At 42.1% G+C, this 24,179-nt stretch overlaps 1 protein-coding gene across 1 annotated transcript in view; it reads right to left on the bottom strand.

The window, feature by feature from the left end:
* Positions 1-24,179, bottom strand: part of LOC126235325 (uncharacterized) — an 88,297-nt gene that overhangs the window by 29,495 nt on the left and 34,623 nt on the right. Inside the window, exon 3 of the mRNA XM_049944048.1 lies at positions 7,082-7,369. Within this exon, the coding sequence (XP_049800005.1) occupies positions 7,082-7,369 (288 nt within the window). The remainder of the gene's footprint in view (positions 1-7,081; positions 7,370-24,179) is intronic.

Below are 24,179 nucleotides of genomic sequence, written 5' to 3'. Positions count from 1 at the left end.
CAGAAATGGCACAACAATCAATATGTCAAAGAACGGAAAAAAATTACGTAGATTTCATATTCAGGCAAACCAAATGGTTTAAGACAAAAAATCTGTGTTCCTCGTTCAATCTACGATTGTACGTGTTTCACAACTGTTACATTCTGCTTCCTGAGAAAGAGAGAGAGAAGGATCGAGCAAAGGTTAAGAGTTTAAAATTTCTTACTCTGATTTGAGATGGAGGAAAACATTTTAAGAAGCCGCTCCTCGTTATAGTTCTAGATCGGGACATCTTAAACATGTCTTGACTTGATGTTTGTCTTACATGTTTTACAATATATGAAACGTGCAAGCATATAGTGTAGGTAGGTATGACAACTATGTGATAGTTGTTGTTTGCACTGTGAGTGAAGGAGTATGAAACGAAAGGAAAGTAGAAAGGATACGAAACTTCTTGCCGGGTACATAGTCTGAGCTTTCCGTAAGTACGAACAGGTAGTTACGGTAACGTTCCTATTTTATGCACTTTTCAACCTCGAGATTAACTTTTGCAGTTATTCCACAACACACTGTAAAGAGGTGCACGATTCAGTTACAGTATTTTTATGAAGGATGATATTCACAAAAAACTCAAGGAATATCAAAATCATATCCATCCGTTAACTGAAGACAAGATTCCTACAGCAATGAAAAGCGAGGGGTTGGGTTGTTTTGGGGAAGCAGACCAGACAGCGAGGTCATCGGTCTCATCGGGTTAGGGAAGGACGGGGAAGGAATTCGGCCGTGCCCTTTGAAAGGAACCATCCCGGCATTTGCCTGGAGCGATTTAGGGAAATCACGGAAAACCTAAATCAGGATGGCCGGACGCGGGATTGAACCGTCGTCCTCCCGAATGCGAGTCCAGTGTCTAACCACTGCGCCACCTCGCTCGGTAAAAGCGAGGAAGGCTGCGTTATATGATGGAACTTATCGTGCGTTTATTAAGAATTTACGCCTTCAGGCTGGGAGGAGGCTAATACAATTCCACTCACACAGTCTGTGAGCTACAACAAACCCGCAACAGTTTAAAATGGCTCACACACAAAATCCTAAAACCAGGGAAACTTAGCAGTAACACAACAAGCTACTGTTCAACTGTATCGTTCAGTATATGCTGTAAATCATCAGAAAAAAATTATTTACAGCAGAGTATATACGTACAACAGCCGACAGCATAGCATCTCCGGTGCAGCATAAATCCAGATGAAATGGAAGTAGCTGTAGGCCGGTCACAGCTCTGAATTCGTTTATTGAAATAGACGTTGAAAGAGGCTTGAAAATGTGTATCACTTTTGTTGATTTAATTGCAACTTACGATAGTGTATAGCTAGATAGACTACAGCTCAAGCTAAAACGAATCAATACGCTGTAGTCGGATGTACGCATTATTAGTGAACGTCCAGTAAAAGGATTTCAAGGGGATTGGAACGACCTCAGAACGGCCTCTTCAGAGGATATTCAGTGGTTAAGTTTCTTGGACGCACTGGTCTGATGGCACCATGAGACAAATATATTCTGGTACTTGTTTTGCATCTCATTTTTCTTTTTAAATTTCTCATTTTTGTCTGTAATTTTACCATGCGTGAAACTGTCAAATAAATAGAATGTAGTCCTTCCTCCTGTTTCACTTTGATTCCACTGTAAAAATTCTTCGAGTCTGAGTGTACTATCGAACTGACTGAGCTCAGTAACGGGACCCTGCAACAACAAAATTCAAAGACCCAGGAGAGCAGCGCCGCGTTAGCGTATTCTGGTATGCACGCTCACGTTACATCCATACGTAGTGCTGCGCCTAAGGGAGAAGAGAGTGCTCAAGCTAATGAGGTCTGGGACTGAAAAATGTATGGAATCACTTCAGTGGACAAGTGCGCCAACAGGACAAACATGGATATGGCGGGCCGTGCACTAGAGATCCTGTTTCGGAAATTTCCACAGGATGATCCGTCTCTTCCAAGCAAGTGTCGTTAGGGACTCTACAGAGACAAGAAACCTGAAACATACTATTCAAATTTGCAGTTGACATTCAACTTTCCAGTTCCACAAGCACTTCTCAAACTACGCAGGAACCGGCGGAGGAGGAGGAGGAGGAGGAGGAGGGAGCGCGGTAAGCGGGGGAAAAAAAAGAAAGAAAAATGTGTGTGTGTGTGTGTGTGTGTGTGTATGAGAGAGAGAGAGAGAGAGAGAGAGAGAGAGTGTGTGTGTGAGTGTGAGTGAGTGACAGAAAGAGAGACAGAGAGGGGGGGGGGGGGCAGTACGTCTGCCCACTATAATGATAGATCGTACTGGTAAAAATAAATGTCATGTGACTAGGGCCTCCCATCGCGTCGGGTAGACCGTTCGCCGGGTGCAAGTCTTTCGATTTGACGCCACTTCGGCGACTTGCGCTTCGATGGGGATGAAGCGATGATGATCAGAACAACACAACACCCAGTCCGTGGGCGGAGAAAATCTCCGACCCAGCCGGGAATCGAACCCGGACTCTTAGGATTGCCATTCTGTCGCGCTGACCACTCTGCTACCGGGGACGGACATCGTATTGGTTATGAACAGTGATACTTTCGCCGTAATAACACATGTACATTCAGCGAGAGTAAGATTCACTTCGGCGTGGTGCAGTTTCTTGCCGCTAAACCTTATAGTGATTCGTTATTGAAAGTAGAATTTACGAGCTCTTGAAATCTGTACCACCTTTCCTGTCGCCTTGTAAGAAATGAGTTCGTTTTGCCGAAGACTGAGTTATAAGGTGTTGAGGCGACACAAAAAAATAATCAGCGCGTCTGTACCAAAAAATCTTGTACTCCTGAGCCTCATATGTCCTGATTTTAATTTAGACGACTTCGAATCAGTTGTGGAAATATTCCTTTATAACAGATAAAATAAAATATTCTTCCCGTAGGCTAAGCACTTGACGGTGTTAAACGTGTTGGTAATGCTTATATTTTAGTGAAAATTCGATTAAAACCGGTGGTCAAAGTCCAAACCAAGATCAGGAGCCCCACATCGTCAACGCCGTTAGATTTGTTTTCAGTCTAGCAAGACAGTAAATACTTTTCGCCAAAGGACCGCCACGACTACATATTTCCCTATCATCGCTGCTGCGATGCAAGTTATCAAACTTTGCTGACGCGTGCTGCCGGAACGCACTTCAGTTTTGTGGACTTGCGTTGTTAACATGTGGGATTGCGCTAGCAATGGACGAAGTAAGTGCTGTGTCGACTCTTCCATTTGAGAGTAGTATGTGTGAAGGCGGGCTCCCAGACATTCCATTGCTGAGAAATCTGTATTACACGTACATTCGCGTCTTTTTTATGTTAAACATATCTCGTATTTGACCTTTACGGTGATGAACAACTGAACGATGGTCAACACAGTACTTTTGCCGTAACACTCGAGTACATTATCTGCCACACTTCGCAAATGCTCTGCGCTGCGCAGAAACAACAGGGAATTGAACAGTGTAACTACAGTCATGATATGCGCAGTGCAAAGAAGGTGTACAGTATCCAGTATAGGAACGAATCCTGCACACAGTAATAATTACGTCATCCACTCCAGTCTATTCCGCTGATTTATTCACCTGAGTCTGTTCTCCAATGCTCGATGAGCTTTCCTAAGTTTTTGAAAGCTTTTCCCATTAAAAACTCTATGTCTCCTTGTCATGAATGAAAATTGATTAAACACATTACTTGTACGTTTTCTTTTTCAAAAACGCGAAAAAATTAGTTATGAACACCCTGTTTAGATTAGCAATACTATAACTGTTTTATTTAGTAAACACAGTCGTGGTCGCGTTAAGTCGTTGCTTTTTATTTGAGGATGACCGGTTTCGATCTATTACAGAGATCATCGTCAGATCTACATTCGTTGGTGATACTAGAGTTCTCAGCGCCAGCACGGACGGGCCCGCAGGGATTCCTACTATCAGCAAGGAATGAACATCTGATGATCGAAAACGGTCATCCACATATAAAAAGTGACAACTTGTAGGCGACCGCGACTTTGTTTACTAAATAAATTACAATATTATTAGAATGCTGTTTCCTGAAACAATGTTCCAAAAATTTTAAATACATTAACTGCAGGCCGTTTTTAGTCTTTATTTTGCGTGTTCATCCAGTCTTGTTTCCAACGACTGCCTTTAACTGTCTCCAACTTCATTATTCATATGTTATATCTCATTTTCGATATGTTCATTAAACAATTTTTGCACAGTATTGTAACCGACGTTCAGAAATACTTTCCATCTTTCTCTGTTCAATTGGTTCATCCATTGTTGGAATTCCTCTGGGCTAGGGACAAACGTAGTACAATCAACAAGATGAAGGTCGTTTTGATACGTTCTATTAATATGAGTTCCTCTTCCTATTTCCGAGTCTAAAAAACTTAATACTTCCTCTAGAGTTAACAAGAATAATTTTGGTGATGTGGAATCTTCTTACCTGATTGCTGTTCTGAACTTACCACTATTCTGATGAAACTTATAGCATTCCCATTCAGAATTAGGTTGAATGAATAAGTTAGCAAGAATTTTGTTAAAATTATTGAAAGGTTGTCTCAAAGTCTTTGGGTAGCAAACTGAGCGCTAATAATGAATTATTAATACACACTGCTCCGTTCCGTAATTTCGACTTTTGTGCTATAGCCACCTCGTTCCTGTGGATGATCTGTATCTACTGTCTTTTTCTTTGAACTTGTATATAACAAAGGTAAAATATCTTGTACGCTACGGAAATAAGGCTGATATAACTGTATGTCGTGCCTATCCCCTTTCTTGTGAAAGAGAGAAAATCCAGAGATGTTACGTTTCTGAGAAATTATTTTATCCCAGCATTCTGTAAATACTTTTTAGTTTCATTTGTATAGCTTCTCCTACAACTTCAATCAGTTCTATAAAAATACCATCATCTCCAGCCCCATGTCCTTTCTTCGTACCTCGAATGACCCTGTCCTCCTCATGTGACATCGCATCCTGAACATTATAATTTTCATTAACAACTATCTGAGGTTCTGATTCATCACGTGTTGCCATTTATATACCCGTCAGTCCGACCATTTTTATAAGTATCTTATAACAATTTAGTTCCTGGCAAATAGACACTATTGGTGATTTATTTGGGTACGATTTATTGTAGCACTGACTGGTTTTCGAGCCACTGCAGGCTCATCTTCATATGGAGGTGTTTCAGGAACGTAATATCGTGGACCAAGTGTAGCTAGACGCTGTGGTGGTGGGGCTGGCGAAAATGACGGAAATGTAGTAATTGGTGACGAAACGTTATGGAGCGGAAATGATGTTACGAAGAACCTACCTAAAACGTAACAACGTTTTCGTTTCATAAACGTTTCGTTACAGAGTACTAAATTTCGGTCATTTCCTCCAGCAACATCACCACAGCGTCGGGCTACACTTGGTCCACTATATAATGTTCCTGTAACATCTCCATCTGGTGATGAGCGTACAATGGCTCGACGACTAGTTAATGCTCCAGTAAATCGTATCTCAAACCCAAAAAAGCGACTGGTTACGTAATTACACCCAGTCATCACCAATTTAAATCACAGTGTCAGTTCGTCATCCATAATGGATATACTGAAAATAGGTACTACACTACTGGCCATTAAAATTGCTACACCACGAAGATGACGTGCTACAGACGTGAAATTTAACCGACAGGAAGAAGATGCTGTGATATGCGAATAATTAGCTTTTCAGAGCATTCACACAAGGTGGCGACACCTACAACGTGCTGACATGAGGAAAGTTTCCAACCGATTTCTCATACACAAACAGCAGTTGACCGGCGTTGCCTGGTGAAACGTTGTTGTGATGCCTCGTGTAAGGAGGAGAAATGTGTACCATCACGTTTCCGACTTTGATAAAGGTCGGATTGTAGCCTATCGCGATTGCGGTTTACTGTATCGCGACATTGCTGCTCGCGTTCGTCGAGATCCAATGACTGTTGCCGGAATATGGAATCGGTGGGTTCAGGAGGGTAATACGGAACGCCGTGCTGGATCCCAACGGCCTCGTATCACTAGCAGTCGAGATGACAGGCATCTTATCCGCATAGCTGTAACGGATCGTGCAGCCACGTCTCGATCCCTGAGTCAACACATGGGGACATTTGCAAGACAACAACCATCTGCACGAACAGTTCGACGAGGTTTGCAGCAGCATGGACTATCAGCCCGGAGACCATGGCTGCGGTTACCCTTGACGCTGTATCACAGTCAGGAGCGCCTGTGATGGTGTACTCAACGACGTACCTGGGTGCACGAATGGCAAAACGTCATTTTTTCGGATGAATCCAGGTTCTGTTTACAGCATCATGATGGTCCCATGTGTTTGGCGACATCGCGATGAACGCACATTGGAAGCGTGTATTCGTCATCGCCATACTGGCGTATCACCCGGCGTGATGGTATGGGGTGCCATTGGTTACACGTCTCGGTCATCTCCTGTTCGCATTGACGGCACTTTGAACAGTGGACGTTACATTTCAAATGTGTTACGACCCGTGGCTGTACCCTTCATTCGATCCCTGCGAAATCCTACATTTCAGCAGGATAATGCACGACCGCATGGTGCAGGTCGTGTACGGGCCTTTCTGGATACAGAAAATGTTCGACTGCTCCCCTGGCCAGCACATTCTTCAGATCTCTCACCAATTGAAAACGTCTGGTCAATGGTGGCCGAGCAACTGGCTCGTCAGAATACGCCAGTCACTACTCTTGATGAACTGTGGTATCGTGTTGAAGCTGCATGTACACGCCATCCAAGCTCTGTTTGAGTCAATGCCCAGGCGTGTGAAGGCTGTTATTACGGCCAGAGGTGGTTGTTCTGGGTACTGATTTCTCAGGATCTATGCACCCAAATTGCGTGAAAATGTAATCACATGTCAGTTCTAGTATAATATATTTGTCCAATGAATACCCGTTTATCATCTGCATTTCTTCTTGGTGTAGCAATTTTAATGGCCAGTAGTGTATATTTTGAGGCGCACCTTACACATTTTTGAAGCTACGTAGCTACCGGAGTATCTGTATGCGCCGCATGGTTCACCTTGGCGCACGCTGTGCTCCAGTAGCCCGCGACCGGCGGAAGTGGCCCGTGATAACAGGTGGAGCGGCGCCATCAATCGCGGCAGTTTCGCCGGCGGCTCACCCGGCCTTGCTCTGATAACGCCGCCGCTGCCGCCAGCGCCCTCGCCCGGTTCAATGGAGGGGGCTCGCGGCAGCCCTTTGTGGCCGCACGTTGCCGATTGCCCCAATTTGCGACCAACATGTGCTGTCCCGTCCCAACTCTCCCCAAGTGGTTTCAATTCGGACCACGTGCGCCCTCCGTTATGAGCTGCATATAAAAGATAGCCGCGCCCACAATGGCGCATTCATTACGGAGTACGTGTCGCGTCGCATTGTATCCGCTGCGAGCAAAAGCGGCCGCGCCACAATGAGGCCTCGCCAGCGACGATGACACCGGCGCCGACGTCGGCTCGCACACCCGCTCCTCTTGCGGCACCGTATGGGACTACCGACTGGCGCTTGCTCCCGAGTTCCCGAGCAGTTTGTTCTGTATCGCTGACGTGCTGTCGCATCCACCAATACCGATTGTTAAACTTCGTCGACTGTACGTATAACCATCATTTCGTTACCATTATATATAATTATGTTTACCGTATAGAAAAAGTCATCAAAGTATCAAAACGAATTACAAAATGAGTTAGACACTATATCTGCATTGTGAGAAAAGTGGCAATTACGGGGTTTCAAATAATAAATGAAATAATGTTGTGACCCTCAACTACGTACCTCCAGACACAGAGTTGAAATATTAAAAGTTTTGGCTGGTTTCGTTGTCCAGGGGCTGGTAAATAAATTCTGCGTGTACTATTTTAACGACTTTAATGCTGGGTACGATAGCAGAAGTACCTTTAAGAATGCCCTTTATTACTGTAAAACATTTATTGGTGTCGATGGTCCAGCAATTAAATAAAAGTTGAATAACAGGGAAACAATAGATTCCTACTTCACGTAATTAGTTATGAACAACAACAACATAGCTCGCGAGATACTCACTTCTAAACGCATACTACGTCTTCACTGCAGAAGCCACGGAAATCTCAGAAGTACACAAGTCGCCACAACGAAAAATTTCTATTTCCCGCGACCACGCGCAAACTGCTCCACTCTCCACGTAATTCCTGCGACCGACCGTTGCGCCGCACTGTTCAGAACTCTCCTGTCCTCTCCCTAAACGATGCTCCTGCCCCACTTAGATATAGTCCCTCCACGTGTCGTTTTTGGAACGATCGCTGTGATTGGCTACAGCGCTCCCACCCTGTCTCCAAGACAACGCACACTCACAAACATAATGAAACACATTCGAAATACTGTATTTACATTTAAATAACTTGAAATTAAATAAATATTCCTACAGCTGGACCATAAACACGCTCTAACACACATTATAAAATACAGAAACAAATTAAATAAACATATATCAAAGGAATAGAACAGAAGTAAGCCAGTAGTCTAATGTCTATGTGCTTTCTAAAACACAGTAAATAATTGACCAATTTCTTCATAAATAGTATATATCGGATATAAACAAAGACATAGAAGAATAAATATACTTATAAGCATGCTGCTACCGTTTTTTCGTGTAACTATGGAATACTTATGGCCGGCCGCGATCGATAGTAATCGGCCACTTTGACCTCCAATAACTCATGTACTATTCCAATTACATAACTGTAATTTGTACCAATTTAGGTTTACACTAATAGCTTTCTAAAGACATGTCGATTGATAAAATCGGATGAACCGTCTAGATTTTAGAAATTCGTTGCTGAGTGTTACTTGTATAATTTATCACCAGATACTGAACTCTAAACTAATAAAGATATTGAAAATCTGATTACACCATCAGAATCGCCGTGCAAATAATGGTTCAAATGGCTCTGAGCTCTATGGGACTTAACATCTGAGGTCATCAGTCCCCTAGAACTTAGAACTACTTAAACCTAACTAACCTAAGGACACCACACACATCCATGCCCGAGACAGGATTCGAACCTGCGACCGTAGCAGTCGCGCGGGTCTGGACTGAAGCGGCCAGAACCGCTCGCCCACTGTGGCCGGCCAAATAATGGTAATGTACATGTTTCTTTTTAAGGTATCATGATTCCTCTGGCTGTTATTAATTTCTACATGACCTGTGAAATGTCTGCCATGACGGTTTCACAAAGTCCGGCATCTTTGGCACTCTCGGCATACAAGTCTGTTTCATCGACAGAGCATCACCAAGGAATTCCCAGCCACGTGGTCGGCCTGGACCCCGGCTAACGTTCGGCACGCATCACGCTGCCAGCCTGCCGAGTGGCCTGTGCGGCCACGCTAACTCCGAACTCCAATATCTTCAAGGCGCCACAACTCGCCCGTTACCTCACACAATTGACCCTGAACAATAAAAAAAATGCTAGGCCCTTCATATGAATACTAAAAGAATTCCGTTAAATTTCGGTTACACGATAAATCTCACAAATCTAAAGCCGTCAGCTAATCTACATACCTAGATATTACAAATACCAGCAACTTACATTAGAACCATCACGTAGAATATTTTGTGGCGAAGGAGAACCAAAGACTGCGTTTTATTGGCAGAACGCGTTTTTGTTTTTAAGTCGTCGGTCTTCTGGCTGGTTTGATGCGACCCGTTACGAATTTCTGTCCTGTGCCTACCTCTTTATCTCTGAGTATGATTTGCAATCTATGTCCTCAGTAATTGCTGGATGTATTCCAATCTTTGTCTCCCTCTACAGTTTTTGCCCTTTACAGCTCCCTCTAGTACCATGGAAGTCATTCCGTGATGGCTTAACAGATGTCTTATCATCCTGTCCCTTCTCCTCGTCAGTGTTTTCCACATATTCCTTTCCTCTCCGATTCCGCGCAGAACCTTCTCATTCCTTACCTTATCAGTCCATATAATTTTCAACATTCAACTGTAGCACCACATCTCAAATCCTTTGATTATTTCTGTTCCACCGTCCATGTTTCACTGCCTGTGAGTTAACTAGCATTTCGCTCTCATTTAAGTATATGGCCGAAAGAAATAGCCTTGCAGGAATTGTGACTCGAACCCTGTCGTTCAGGACCGTGTGCCACAAAGAGCGCAGATTCGCCACGATATGGGGAAATTCACAGGCGTCTATTGTGCTGAATGAGGCCAGGCTTATCACGCCTAAGCGCTGTAGTGTGCCAGTGAGAGAGACGAGAACGTACGTCCTTGGGAAACCCTGTAGGAGCTGTTTGTGCCCAGTAAGGCTTAGCAGTGTTAAACATGGCGGACCTAAGATCGTCCATAAAGGAAAACATATATGAAAACTATTTAATTCTGTAGTAATTCAGGGAATGAAGCAACAGTAATTTTGATCTACTATCTTTCTTAAGTTTTCATGGTGATCCGAATAAAACTTGAATATTGATCATATCTATAATAGTTTAGGATTTACTGTTAAAGTGGAATTAACACGCTTTGTAACAAAGACCTGAATGCTAAAATCTGAACGCTTTGGTCGATCTTAACGATCGGCATTTCGCATAAGAGCTCATCATTAAAATGACACATGTTGTAAATATCAATTCTGTAACTTTATTTGTTTAAAAGATGTAGTAAATTTAAGTTATCAGTAATTTCGTTAAGCATCAGATCATCATTTCCTCCACACAAAACACATTGAACGATGACAGCATGACACCTTATTGAATCATTAGGTAATATAATATTTGTTGTAAACTTTAGTGCATAATACTTACTTTTGTTCTTTATTTATTTATCAGAAAGCACATTGCTGCAAGGCTACTGGCCGTGACATTCGAAGTCAAGAAGGAAATTGTATTGGTTTTATGTAAAAGAATTTAACGTTTATTATTTATTTAGAACGTGAAAGTGGTCAAGCTGTGATTATTTAAATATGTTAAAATGTAAAATAATGTAGAATAAGCTTTAGCCTATCAGATGGACGGCCTTTGGGAAGGGAACTGCACTAGTCGGTTGAGCGACGATGTTCGGCACGCGGGAGACGCCGCCGGAGAGGGTAGAGGGAGAATTCTGGTCTAGACACGAAAGGGACAGTTCGGATTGAGACGCGAAAGCGGACGGCTGGTCTTTAGGTAGCTAGGAGGTGAAACGGCTTAGAAAATTTCGCGTTGTGTAATATCGCGGGACTAAGTGTCTGAGCGGTGAGCAGGCCGCGCGCCTGGTGTGAGCTCTAACTTTTCGTGTAAATATCGAGGAGGAGTATCGGACTTCTGTTTCGCGATGAGATTCTTCATGATGGAACTGCGTCAAATGGATATGCGCTCGAGTGTAATAGTAATTCTAAATACGACGACTTTCGCTATAAGTTTGCTTTCTGAATAAACATTATTCTAACCAAATAGCAACTGTGTGGACTACATCATTTATGGGTCGTTAATTTAGCTCCCAATATTATTATTACTGTTATTATAAGTTATATTAATTCTGTATGTTTCATACAATCTCGCATACTTGCCATCAGCCAGACAGTTGAACCAAAGGGTCACAAGTGTCTAATTTAGGCGTGTAATGCGACACGCGCTGTTCAACCCCTAGACGAGTTTGCGCCAAGACATTTCGACGAAGAGGAACCGCATGTGAGTCCGAACATCTTTGGGATGTTAGCTCGCATGCCATACAATGCTGTGCTCAAAAAGTACGTTCTAATACATTTCTTCCTCAAATTAAGGCCTATGTTTGACACTAGTAGACTTGTCTTGGCCAGAATTGCCGTTTTTGCCAGTGCTAGTCTGCTTTTTTATGTCCTCGTTTCTCCATCCGTCATGGGCTATTTTGCTACCTAGGTAGCAGAATCCCTTAATTTAATATATTTCGTGATCACCAATCCTGATGGTAAGTTTCGCGCTGTTTACATTTCTGCTGGGTCTCATTACTTTCATGTTTCTTCGATTTAAGCTTAGAAGTTTAAAAAAATTAAAATAAAATGAAAAATAAAAAATAATCCACGACAGAAATTTCTACGTTACGTCTGCCCGTCCTCTTCTGCAGTGCGAATTGTAGAGTAATGACGTATATTTAGATCTAAATTTCCGCGGCGACTTATTGACATCTGTTTCGGTTTCTTTGTCTGACGACTGTTCCATTGATAGTTTGACGTTAGGCCAGCATGAAGTGAGGAAATCATGAACGAATTACCCTCCATTGCTCCATTGCAACTGGTTAAAACTAAGTTTGATGTAGCGACCATTTATCGCAGTAAATTCAGAAACTGCGTAGAGTGAACAAAACCACCTTTTCATGCTACTATCTGTACGTTTTATGCCTAAGGCACGTTTCGCATTTTTATTAAAAGGTGTGTTTAATGGACCTTTGCAAATAGCAAGTGATTTTACGTTTGATAAAAACATTAATTCTTGTTGTTGTTACTGTTATCGCTATTTCATCGTCGTCCTCATTCCGAGGGTTGGTTTGATGCAACTCTCTATCCTATTGTATGCTGTCCAAGCGTCTTCATCTTTCATAACTGCAGCAACCTACACCCGTTTGAACCTGCTTATTGTATTCAAGCCTTCGTCCTTTTTTCAAATTTTTACCCTCACACTTCCTTCCATTATCAAACTGACAATTCCGCGATGCCTCAGGATGTGTCCTATCAGTCGGTCCCTTCTTTTAGTCGAGTTGTGCCACAAATTTCTTTTTTTTTCTCCAATTCGATTCAGTACCTCTTCGTTAGTTATTCCGTCTACCCATAAAATTTTCAGCATTCTTCTGTAGCAACACATTTCGAAAGCTTGTATTCTCCTCTTGTCTCAAATGCTTACCGTTTCCCTTCCATACAACGCAGCACTCCATACAAATGCTTTCATAAAATGCTTCCTAACACTTAAATTTATATTCTATATTAAAAAAATTCTACATTCCTTGCTATTGCCAGTCTGCATTCTGTCTTCTCTACTTCTGCCATCGTCAGTTATTTTGCTGCCCAAATAGCAAAAGTCGTCAACAACTTTGTGTTTCATTTCCTAATCTAATTCTACCCGCATTACCTGATTTAACTGGACTACTATACATTAACACTGTTTTGCTTTTGTTGATAGCCATCTTACAACCTCTTTTCAAGACACTGTGAAATCCATTCAAGGAAAAAAAAAAAAAACTTTCAACTAGTATTCCAAGTTCGTTAACGTTCCTGACGGAATAGCAGTCTCACCGGTAAACCGCAGTGTTCTTTTTCCTTCTCTCTGAACTTTAATTTCCTTATTCTTGCTACCTTCTGAATTTTAGGGAGTGTATTCCAGGCAGTATTGTCAAAAGCTTTCTATAATTCTACAAATGCTATAAATGCAGGTTTGCCGTTGTTCAGTCTATCTTCTGAAATAAGTCGTAGTGTGAGTGTGGCATTGCGTGTTCCATTGCGTGACCTATTTTATGGCTTCCACTTCCTCCAGACGTTGGTGCCCAGTCAAAATAGGCATAATTTGACAAACTCGCTGAAATCAAACTGTGTTAATCGCTCTTGAAATAAAAAACTTGTGCTGACTGAAGCACTTTGTTTTCGCTACCGATGTGCGATATGTGAAACACGATGAAAATAAAAATTAAATAACAACTTGACAAACGGTGTACACTTTCCAAGTGTGCATTATAAAGAGCTCGACTTTAAGAGATGTGACAAAAGTCATGAGATACCTCCTAATATCGTGTCGGACTGCTTTTTCCGGTGTACTGTAGCAGCTCGACGTGGCGTGGACTCAACAAGTTGTTGGAAGTCCCCTGCACAGATACTGAGCCATGCTGCCTCTATAGCCGTCCATAATTGCGAAAGAGTTCCCGGTGCAGGATTTTGTGTACGAACTGACCTCTCAATTACGTCCCATAAATGTTTGATGGGATTCATGTCGGGCGATCTGTGTGGCCAAATACGAACAATTGTGGCCTGGTGACTTGGCTCATTCCCAACTCTAAAAATTCCATTATTGTTTTGAAACATGAAGTCCATGAATGGCTGGAAATGGTCTCCAGGTAGCCGAACATAAACATTTCCGGTCAATGTACGGTTCAGTTGGATCAGAGGACCCAGTCCATACCATGTAAAAACAGCCACAGCATTATGGAGAGATCACCAGTTTGCACAGTGCTTTGCTGACTGCTTGGGTCCGTGGCTATGTGGGGTCTGCGCTACACCGTCAGCTCTTATCAACTGAAATCGGGATTCACCCGACCAGGTCACGGTTTTCCAGTCGTCTAGGGTGCACTCGCAACCGATATGGTCACCGGCCCAGGATATGCCTTGTAGGCGATGTCGTTTTGTTAGCAAAGGCACTCGCGTCGGCCGTCTGCTGTGACAGTTCCAACGCCAGATTTCGCCAGACTTTCGTAACGGATACGTTAGTCGTACGTGTTACATTAATTTATTCGTTTATGTTACGCAGTGTCGCTTGCTGTTAGCACTGACAACCTTACGCAAACGCCGATGTTCTTGATTGTTAAGTGAAGACCGTCAGCCAATGCGTTGTCCTTGGTGAGATATTATGGCTGAAATTTGGTATTCGCGATACACATCTGACACTGTGGATCTCAGAATAATGAATTCCCTAACGATTTCCGAAATGCAATGTCCCATGCGTCTAGCGTCTAGGCCCAACTACTATTGCGCCTTCGATGTCTGTTAATTGTCGTCGTGCGGCAGTAATCACGTCGGAGAGCTATTCGCATGTGTCACGTAAATACAAATTACAGCTGCGCCAACGCACTGCCCTTTAATACCTTGTGTAAGCGATGCTGTATCTGTATATATCGCTAACCCTATGACTTACATTGCCTTAGAGTATATGGATACTCCAGGTTAGGAGAGGCGAGCTGCTAGCGAGCGGAAGCAGGATCGTATTCTTGCAGAAAGGAAATTTGTCACTCTGAACTACACTATATTCTATATAGTTTAGTCAGGTAATTTAAATGCGAATACGACTGGCTTTTCATAGTGAGCCTTTCGTTCTATAGCGAGTTGTGAAACCTCCCGATGGTTTAATATGCACCAGATTTGAAACGTGTTCTTGCAAACAGTTGTAATCTTCAGCAAGTTTCTACAAGATATTTATCTCATGTAAATATTCCGTACATAACTCACTAGCAATTGCATTGAGAAAGTAGCTTTTTTATGCTTCGTATTTTGTGATTGTCGATTCCTCATTCTTTACATCAGTATACTTTCATAGCAATTGTTGAATTTTTTCACGTTACAAAAGATTGCGGATATTGTTCATTATTTTTTAACCGTAATTTCTTTTTCTGTTACAGGTAGGCAACCCCTTGAACGTGTAACAAATTCAGCTCCGGAGCATTACTCCTGAGGACCAGCTCACAGCAGTACTAGACTGAAGTTCACAAGTCCGTGACAGTGAACACGTTTCATTTCTCCATATCTTCTAGCGAAACGGTAAGAACTATTTTCAAGGATCATCTGTCTCTGCTTTTCAGAATTTAGCGTACCCTAGCGAGCGAATTTGCTCAGCAGTTAAACCCGTGGAGCATTATTACGGAGAAGCCGCATTGAAATTCCGTTCTGGGAATCGTGATGTTGGATTACCGTGCTTTGCTCAAATGAATTCTTTTGAGGGGCGGAAATCCTTCGTACACAGCGTTCCACTTTATTCCTTCCGTAATCACTGTCAAACTGAGGTAGTATTAGTTGTCTAATCGCCTCGCTTTCGATTGAGCGTCAAGCTCAGACCTCCACTGCAGAGCTTCGTGCTTACTCCAGATGGAATTTTCCACGGATGCGATCTCTCCATACAAACGCTTTAATTGGATACGACCGCTTCTACAACTGTTAATTAGCTTAACGAGTGTTTTCAGTCTAAAAGCGGACTCGAATGCCATTCCTTAGGCGACTTGTTTTCGGTGCGTCTTAACTTTCCGAACGACCATTTCTGTTGTGTTCCTTCGTGATACATTACCCGCACAAAAACACAAACACGATGTAGTCCGCGTGCTTCCCCTGACCCTCCTTCCCAAATGCGTGCTTCAGGTAGAAACAAAATACAGGAGAGTTGAAAAAGAAAAGACTGTTGTATTCTGGAAGAAAATTTTTATTTCGGTACCGATATCGTGTTTTAATATCCTCTCTCTCTCTTGAAACAACTTATGCCTGTGTAGCTTTGCTGACATTCTTTAGGATTACTTAGACTCGGTAGAGCTATTACAATATTCAGTCAACTGTTGTTTAGGTTAGACACGCGCTAATTCATTGTCGTAGAAATATCGACCGCTGTTTGTTAGTACAGCTGCATGCGACACGTTTTTCCGATAGCCGGCCGCGGTGGTTTCGCGGTTCTAGGCACGCAGTCCGGAACCGTGCGACTGCTGCGTTCGCAGGTTCGAATCCTGCCTCGGGCATGGATGTGTGTGATGTCCTTAGGTTAGTTAGGTTTAAGTGGTTCTAAGTTCTAGGGGACCGATGACCACAGCAGTTGATCCCATAGTGCTCAGAGCCATTTGAACCATTTTTTTTCCCGATAAATCGTACTGAAAGTGCACAGTGATGCTTTGCGTACCCAAATTTCATATTTTTTGTGTCTTAACAAAAGAGTTCAATTTTAAATGCGAACATTTTATGTTAGGCTTTACCGTTACTATTATTGACATTAAATGAAACAACAAGTTTACTGTTACCAGTCACCGTTTTATTTATCACCACGACGCGTATCAGAGGTTTAAACCTCCATCATCGGGTGGATTTACATTAGTTAGTATGACGTTTGTGTGTGTGCTGTGTTACGATTTTTTGGATGAACTTGTGGCCCTGTCTAGTGGAGAAACAAGACACTATTTCAGAACATTGTTTTGGGTTTTTTCTGACAAAAAATTAAGCTGATATCTAACGGTAAACATAAAATAAGTAAAATAGAATACCTCCAGTGGTCACAGGTTACTTTCTAACACATTGTATACAAATATGGCGTCTGGAATCTGCTGGGTGCAAGGTTCGTATATAGTTCAAATGGCTCTGTATACAAATATGGCGTCTGGAATCTTCTGGGTGCAAGGTTCGTATATAGTTCAAATGGCTCTGTATACAAATATGGCGTCTGGAATCTGCTGGGTGCAAGGTTCGTATATAGTTCAAATGGCTCTGAGCACTATGCGACTTAACTTCTGAGGTCATCAGTCGCCTAGAACTTACAACTAATTAAACCTAACTAACCTAAGGACATCACACACATCCATGCCCGGGGCAGGATTCGAACGTGCGACCGTAGCGGTCGCTCGGCTCCATACTGTAGCGCCCAGAACCGCACGGCCACTCCGGCCGGCAAGGTTCGTATAGCAGAAGAGAAGACATTAACGCAAAGTACAAAGAATATACATCGACACATTATTACAGAATAATTTTAAGGGAATTGGAGGTGTTTGTTTTGAGGTGTCGAATTCAGGTGGCATATAAATCCGCTTTTGATAAGTTAAAACAGCTTAAACTTCATACTCGTTTATACAGTCAGGTGAAATGTTACAGACTTTAAGTACAATAATCATATTGGCTACAGCGGCGAAATTATACATAAATAATAATATTTGATTGGGATTAATAGACAGATATGAAGGCTGGAGGCAGAAGGAGAATAAGAGAGAGAGAGAGAACATGTGTGTGTGTGTGTGTGTGTGTGTGTGTGTGTGTGTGTGTGTGTGTATGTGTGTGTGTGTGTGTGTGTGTGAGAGAGAGAGAGAGAGAGAGAGAGAGAGAGAGAGAGAGAGAGAGAGAGAGCAAGGATGGAAAGAGTGATTGTATGAGAGTAGACTTTACATGGCAAGGGGTTTTAAGATTACATGTTACATATATTAGCTGCCTAAAGGTTGCGGTAATACATTGGTTAATGCTTTAATATATGCAGATAGATGTACAATATGTGCCAGTAGTTGATGTACATATAGTTTCAAGCTGACAAGGGGTACAAGCTGTTGGTGTGATGAATTATCTGTAAATGAGGTCAATCTCTTGTACTCTTGGCGGCTGTCATGGTAACATGACTAATTATTTATGGTAAATATTAAGGTGTGTGTGTGTGTGTGTGTGTGTGTGTGTGTGTGTGTGTGTGTGTGCGCTGTTAAGGCAGTTGCTGCAAACAGAGATGATACTATTGTAAATATTGGCATTTAAGATGGGTTCAGTTTTTTTGTACATGATCAATAGAGCTATCCAACTACCACTCTCTGAAGACAAATGTGAGCAAGAAATTGAAATAATAAAACAAACAGCTATTGAAAATGGTTATAACAGCTCCATAGTAGTCACCCTAAAACACACTATAATGGCAAAGCAATCACCACACAGAAAACAAAAGGAAAATAACATCTTCCATACAATCCCCTTTCTAGGTAACATTTCATATCAGATTGCCAATGTCTTCAAACGAAAGGGCATAAGCGTATCCTTTACAACAGACAACAAGGTTGGACAGAAGTTACCCCACAACATCGGCACACGAAACCCATTTCATCACACAGGTGTTTACAAAATTGTATGTTTTGACTGTGACTGCTTCTACATAGGCCAGACGGGCAGATCATTTGAGATTAGATTCACGGAACACATGGCAGCACTAAAAAACAAAAAATACCATACATCTGCAATAGCCACTCACCTGCATGAAACAAAACACCATGTTAACAACACAAGTATCAGCACCCTATACATCCAACCAAAAGGCAGAAAACTAGACATCCTTGAAACACTCCAAATATACAAACATCAAACAAAACAACCTGAAGCCATCTTAAATGACAAAAACGGCAATATTTACAATAGTATCATCTCTGTTTTCAGCAGCTGCCTACATCATTAAAAATGCACACACACACACACACACACACACACACACACACACACACACACCTTAATACTTACCATAAATATTTAATCATGTTGCCATGACAGCCGCCAAGAGTACAAGAGATTGACCTCATTTACAGATAATTCATCACACCAACAGCTTGTACCCCTTGTCAGGTTGAAACTATATGTACATCAACCATTGGCACAAATTGTACATCCATCTGCATATCTTAAAAGCATTAACCAATGTATTACCGCAGCCTTTAGGCAGCTAGTATATGTAACATGTAATCTTAAAACCCCTTGCCATGTAAAGTCTACTCTCATACAATCACTCTTTCCACTCTCTCTCTCTCTCTCTCTCTCTCTCTCTCTCTCTCTCTCACTCTCTCTCTTATTCTCCTTCTGCCTCCAGCCTTCATATCTGTCTATTAATCCCAATCAAATATTATATTTATGTATAATTTTGCCGCTGTAGCCAATATGATTATTGTACTTCAAGTCTGTAACATTTCACCTGATTGTATAAACAAGTATGAAGTTTAAACTCTTTTTAACTTGTCAGAGTCGGATATATATGCCCCCTGAAGTACACACACATGTATTCGACACCTCAAAACAAACACCTCCAGCCGGACGGAGTGGTCGTGCGGTTCTAGGCGCTACGGACTGGAGCCGAGCGACCGCTCCGGTGGCAGGTTCGAATCCTACCTCGGGCATGGATGTGTGTGATGTCCTTAGGTTAGTTAGGTTTAATTAGTTCTAAGTTCTAGGCGACTGATGACCTCAGAAGTTAAGTCGCATAGTGCTCAGAGCCAAACACCTCCAAGTCCTTTAAAAATTATTCTGTAATAATGTATATTCTTTGTACTTTGCGTTAATGTCTTTTCTTCTGCTATACGAACCTTGCACCCAGCAGATTCCAGACGACATATTTGTTTACAAATATGACAGTATACATGTGATGCGCTAAACAGCGAAAGTAACCTGTGACCACTGGATGTACTCTATTTTACTTATTTTATGTTTACCGTTAGATATCAGCTTAATTTTTTGTCAGAAGAAACCCAAAACCATGTTCTGAAATAGTGTCTTGTTTCTCCACTTGACAGGGCCACAAGTTCCTCCAAAAAATCGTAACACAACACACACACAAATGTAATACTAACTAATGTAAATCCACCCGATGATGGAGGTTTAAACCTTTGAAACGCATCGTGGTGATAAATAAAACGGTGACTGGTAACAGTAAACTTGTTTCATTTAAACAACTTAATATTTTCTAGATAGCTACGTCCAGTATTCCGTCAAGAAATGCTTCCATTTCTTATGATGAAACACCTTTACATTAGTGCCATTGTAAATGCTTTGTTAATGTAGTCGCTTTCTCGGTCTTTTCTGATGCTTACACGTTTTTTACGTTGATAGTTTCTCCAATAATGTCGCCCGAAAAAAAAATGCGAATTCCGTTGTTGCCTGAGCACTTTGAGAAGGCGTGAATTCCTATTGTGCTGGTACAGGAACTAGATAAGATTACCACCACGATAAACCTGTTTTTTTCTTCATGCAACAGACTGCACGTTTCAGCCATTTTCTTCTTCGTCGCTGACTAGATTCACTGGAGCCTACGTCACTGCACGTGGGCAGAATTACTTCTTGTTCAGTCTCATCAGGAGACTTTCCTCCGTCTTCGATAAACACCGTAACCACTTCTCAATATCACCACCACTTCTACGCTTTCTGCCAGCCATCTTGATACAAATAAAATCTGCGCGGAAAGGACAAAAGCATGTTGCTTATTATTGCATATAGTCGGTACATTATGATACAATCTACTGGACTGCCTGCAAGAGAAAACCAGGAAAAGAGAAGAAAGCGCAAAATCGGTATATTGAACGGGAACTGACACTGGAGTGGAAAAGTTTTATAAACATCGCACTGCATATTAGTATGTGGTTACGGATTGTAATCCGTTTTTCTACTGTGGGATAGTGGGTTACGAGGAGTTGGTGTGCACACCAGAGTGCCTTCCGTCTACACACATGAGAATCCCTGGCGGCGACCGGCGCGTGTGTCGATACCGGCTGGTGGGCACGTGGGTTTGTGGCAGTGTGGGGCAGTTCGCCGTCTCCCTCTTCTCTCCTCCCTGCCCCCCCCCCCCCCCCTCACCCTCCAGACCCTTCTTCACGGCCTGGGCTCCCCGCTGACGGGATCGGCCCGGCGCGCCGTGACGTGTGTTCCGCGGGGCGCGTAAAAATTTGACGAGCCGCGGCGCCCCTGTTGACAGCCGCCGTCTGCGCCGCTGCCTCCGCCTCCGCTCCCTCCTGTCTGGGCCCCACTACCTTACCTCGAGCCCTCAACAAACCTAGCAACAACACCGCTCCGGTGAGTGCTGTACACCACAGTTCGTCTCTTCCGTGTGCCTAACTACATCTACAGGTACACTCCGCAAACCACTGCACAGGGCGTGATGTTGGCTACCTTATAACACTTCTTCCCGTCTCACTACATTTAAAATGTTCAATAGCAATCGCAAATTTGGTCAACGCCACTGGGAACGATTATAATGTGAACAGGAAAAATCTTGTGCAGCCATGATCGTTTGATATTTTTAGTTTATTTCACAGTGACCAGATTAGACGGAATCTTGCTGTCATCATCTGATGTACAACGTACCAAAAGTAAATCCAATACAGCCGGCCGGAGTGGCCGAGCGGTTCTAGGCGCTACAGTTTGGAACCGCGCGACCGCTACGGTCGCAGATACGAATCCTGCCTCGGGCATGGATGTGTGTGATGTCCTTAGGTTAGTTAGGTTTAAGTTGTTTTAAGTTCTAGGGGACTGATGACCTCAGAAGTTAAGTCCCATAGTGCTCAGAGACATTTGAACCATTAAATCCAATACAAAGAAAATTTGTACAAACCCAGATATCACTATTCAGTAGATACTGTAAGCATTAGTTTCCATACCTCTGGAAAATTCTTATTAAAATGCATACATGCCACCAATAAAGTGAGAACACTTACCATTAATAGGAAACGACGCGACGTTGGCTTATCAAACGTATAAAAAAGAAGAAATTCCATGTCGCTGTTCTCAATCTTCCCTTCTTCGCCTGTATATAACTTGACAGTTTGTTCGGCCCCAAACTAAATCATTTTCATGCAGGTTGCATATGTTCGTTCATGTAACGGAGCGCTCTGCCGTAGGGTGCTTGTCCGCTCACTTTTTCCTATGATATGCTGTACGTTCTGTTTGTACACCTCCACTCCTGGGCACACAAATGGTGCAATGGAAATTTTATATGTTCTTTTTTATACGTTTGATAAGCCAAGGTCGTGTCGTTTCCTGTGAATGGTAAATGTTCTCACTTTATTGGTGGCATGCAAGCATTTTAATAAGAATTTTTCCGAGGTATGTAACCTAACGCTTAGGTACTTACTATCACCGATATCTGGATTTGCACACAGTAATAAACGTTCTTTGTAATTGCTTTAGTTTTGGTACGTTGTAGATAAGATGATGACAGCATGATTCCGTGTGATTTCCCAATTTCAACGTAACAATACTTCGATTCCTACTCTTCATTGTCTTTACGGTAGTTTAGTTCTGGTTTTCTCCATTGTGGAATGTTTTCCATGAAATATTAATTAGTCTCACGTGAGATAGCTGTACGAACAAGTACTATTTCGTATCATGCATGCTCCGTTGTTGATATTAAACACTGAGCCACTAAACTTCCAAAACATTTCTTCCATAAATTCTCATTACATTACTTGCCCTTGAATTCCTTAATTTTGACACGTCCTTTTATCACACTTCCACTTCTTACCTTACCTCGACATTTACGTCAGTTTTAATAATCACAGTATTCCCCCCCCCCCCCCCTACCTTCGCGCCACGCTTCAAAAGTCGATCGTCAGCTTCTACCGTCCGGCTCATACCGACTACCTCAAACACATGCGCGCTCAGCTCGAAGCTCCCACGTGTGTCGAGCGAAATCCGTCTCCCGAAGAATTTGGCACCCTTTCTTGAATTTGAGTGCGGCTTGTATGAATGATGTTGGTGAAATGCTCTTTAAATATTGGAAATGCGGGTCCCAGTTCACAACAATTAAAAACCCATGCGGACATCGTGAACGTTCATGGAAGTGAGATTAAAGGAAAGTATGTACACAAAAAAAGGTTCTGAAAAGTCTGGAACAGCTAGTTGTTGATTTAAATGGAAATTTTTTTCTGCCAGGTATGTTAAGTAAATATAAACGTCAAGGTGGACCAACAGGTTTGATATGGTTCTACGAAGAAGAAAAGGCGAATAAGAAAGGCCGGTGATGACCTCGTAATGAGTAGGCACACCAGGCAGGATATCTCCCCAATTCCCTCTTGTAATAATATGCAGCATTTTCTCTGCAACTACACATTCATATTGCTGTTAAATCGCGTAATTAGCATTTATTCTGAATACAATAAATGTGTTTAAAAACAATGCTACATTGACATTCATGGTTTATTGTAAACAGGCAGTAACAGAATTTTGTGCGTGTTTTTTCAGCTGTCATTTCCCCTGCTATTTTAAAAATGTTTGTTTCATGAAGCTTTTTATGTTCGCAACCACTGGCATTGTCCTGTACGCGACTGCGAATACTGATAATTTAAACGTATGACACGAGTGTTACATATTGCTCGAAACCTGCCAGCTTTTAGCATCGTAACTTAAGTCTTCTAGATTGTACCTTGTATTTGTACTTGCTCTCTGTTAGTGTATCATTTGCTCAGAATGGTAGAGGGCTTTCGAATTCTGCTTGTGGAAGGGCTGTCAGTAAAAAGGTCTTCATGTCGTTTTCTAAATCATTTAGTGTGATAAAGTTTGTCAAAGAGTAATAAAGAAGAACTGATACTGTCCATTTATTTCCGTATTGCTAGTTTTGCTTATAAATTACGATTTGTTGAAATTTTGTCCCACAGTGTAGTCTCATGTAATTATTTGCATTCTTTCCCAGTATTGAAAGTTGTACAATTAATTTTTGACTTTAAGATTATCTATGCTTTAGTTTGAAAAAAGATTTCTGTAAACAGTAAATGTGAAGTATATTCATGGCTTTTGAAAATAATGTCGTGTTGCATGAGTCACTGTTGTGGCTGTTCATACAGACTGAATAACTTATTCTGAACCACTGAAACTCTTGTTACGGCCTTAGTCCTTATCAGACACAGAATTCAGTATTATGTTGCTAGGTTCGTGGTGTATATGGCTTTATATGACTTTCTGCTGCCTCAAAGTAAAATTATCATT

Source organism: Schistocerca nitens, chromosome 2 (assembly GCF_023898315.1).
Source record: "Schistocerca nitens isolate TAMUIC-IGC-003100 chromosome 2, iqSchNite1.1, whole genome shotgun sequence".
NCBI classification, from domain to species: Eukaryota; Metazoa; Arthropoda; class Insecta; order Orthoptera; family Acrididae; genus Schistocerca; species Schistocerca nitens.
This window is presented reverse-complemented; position numbering and strand designations above follow the sequence as displayed.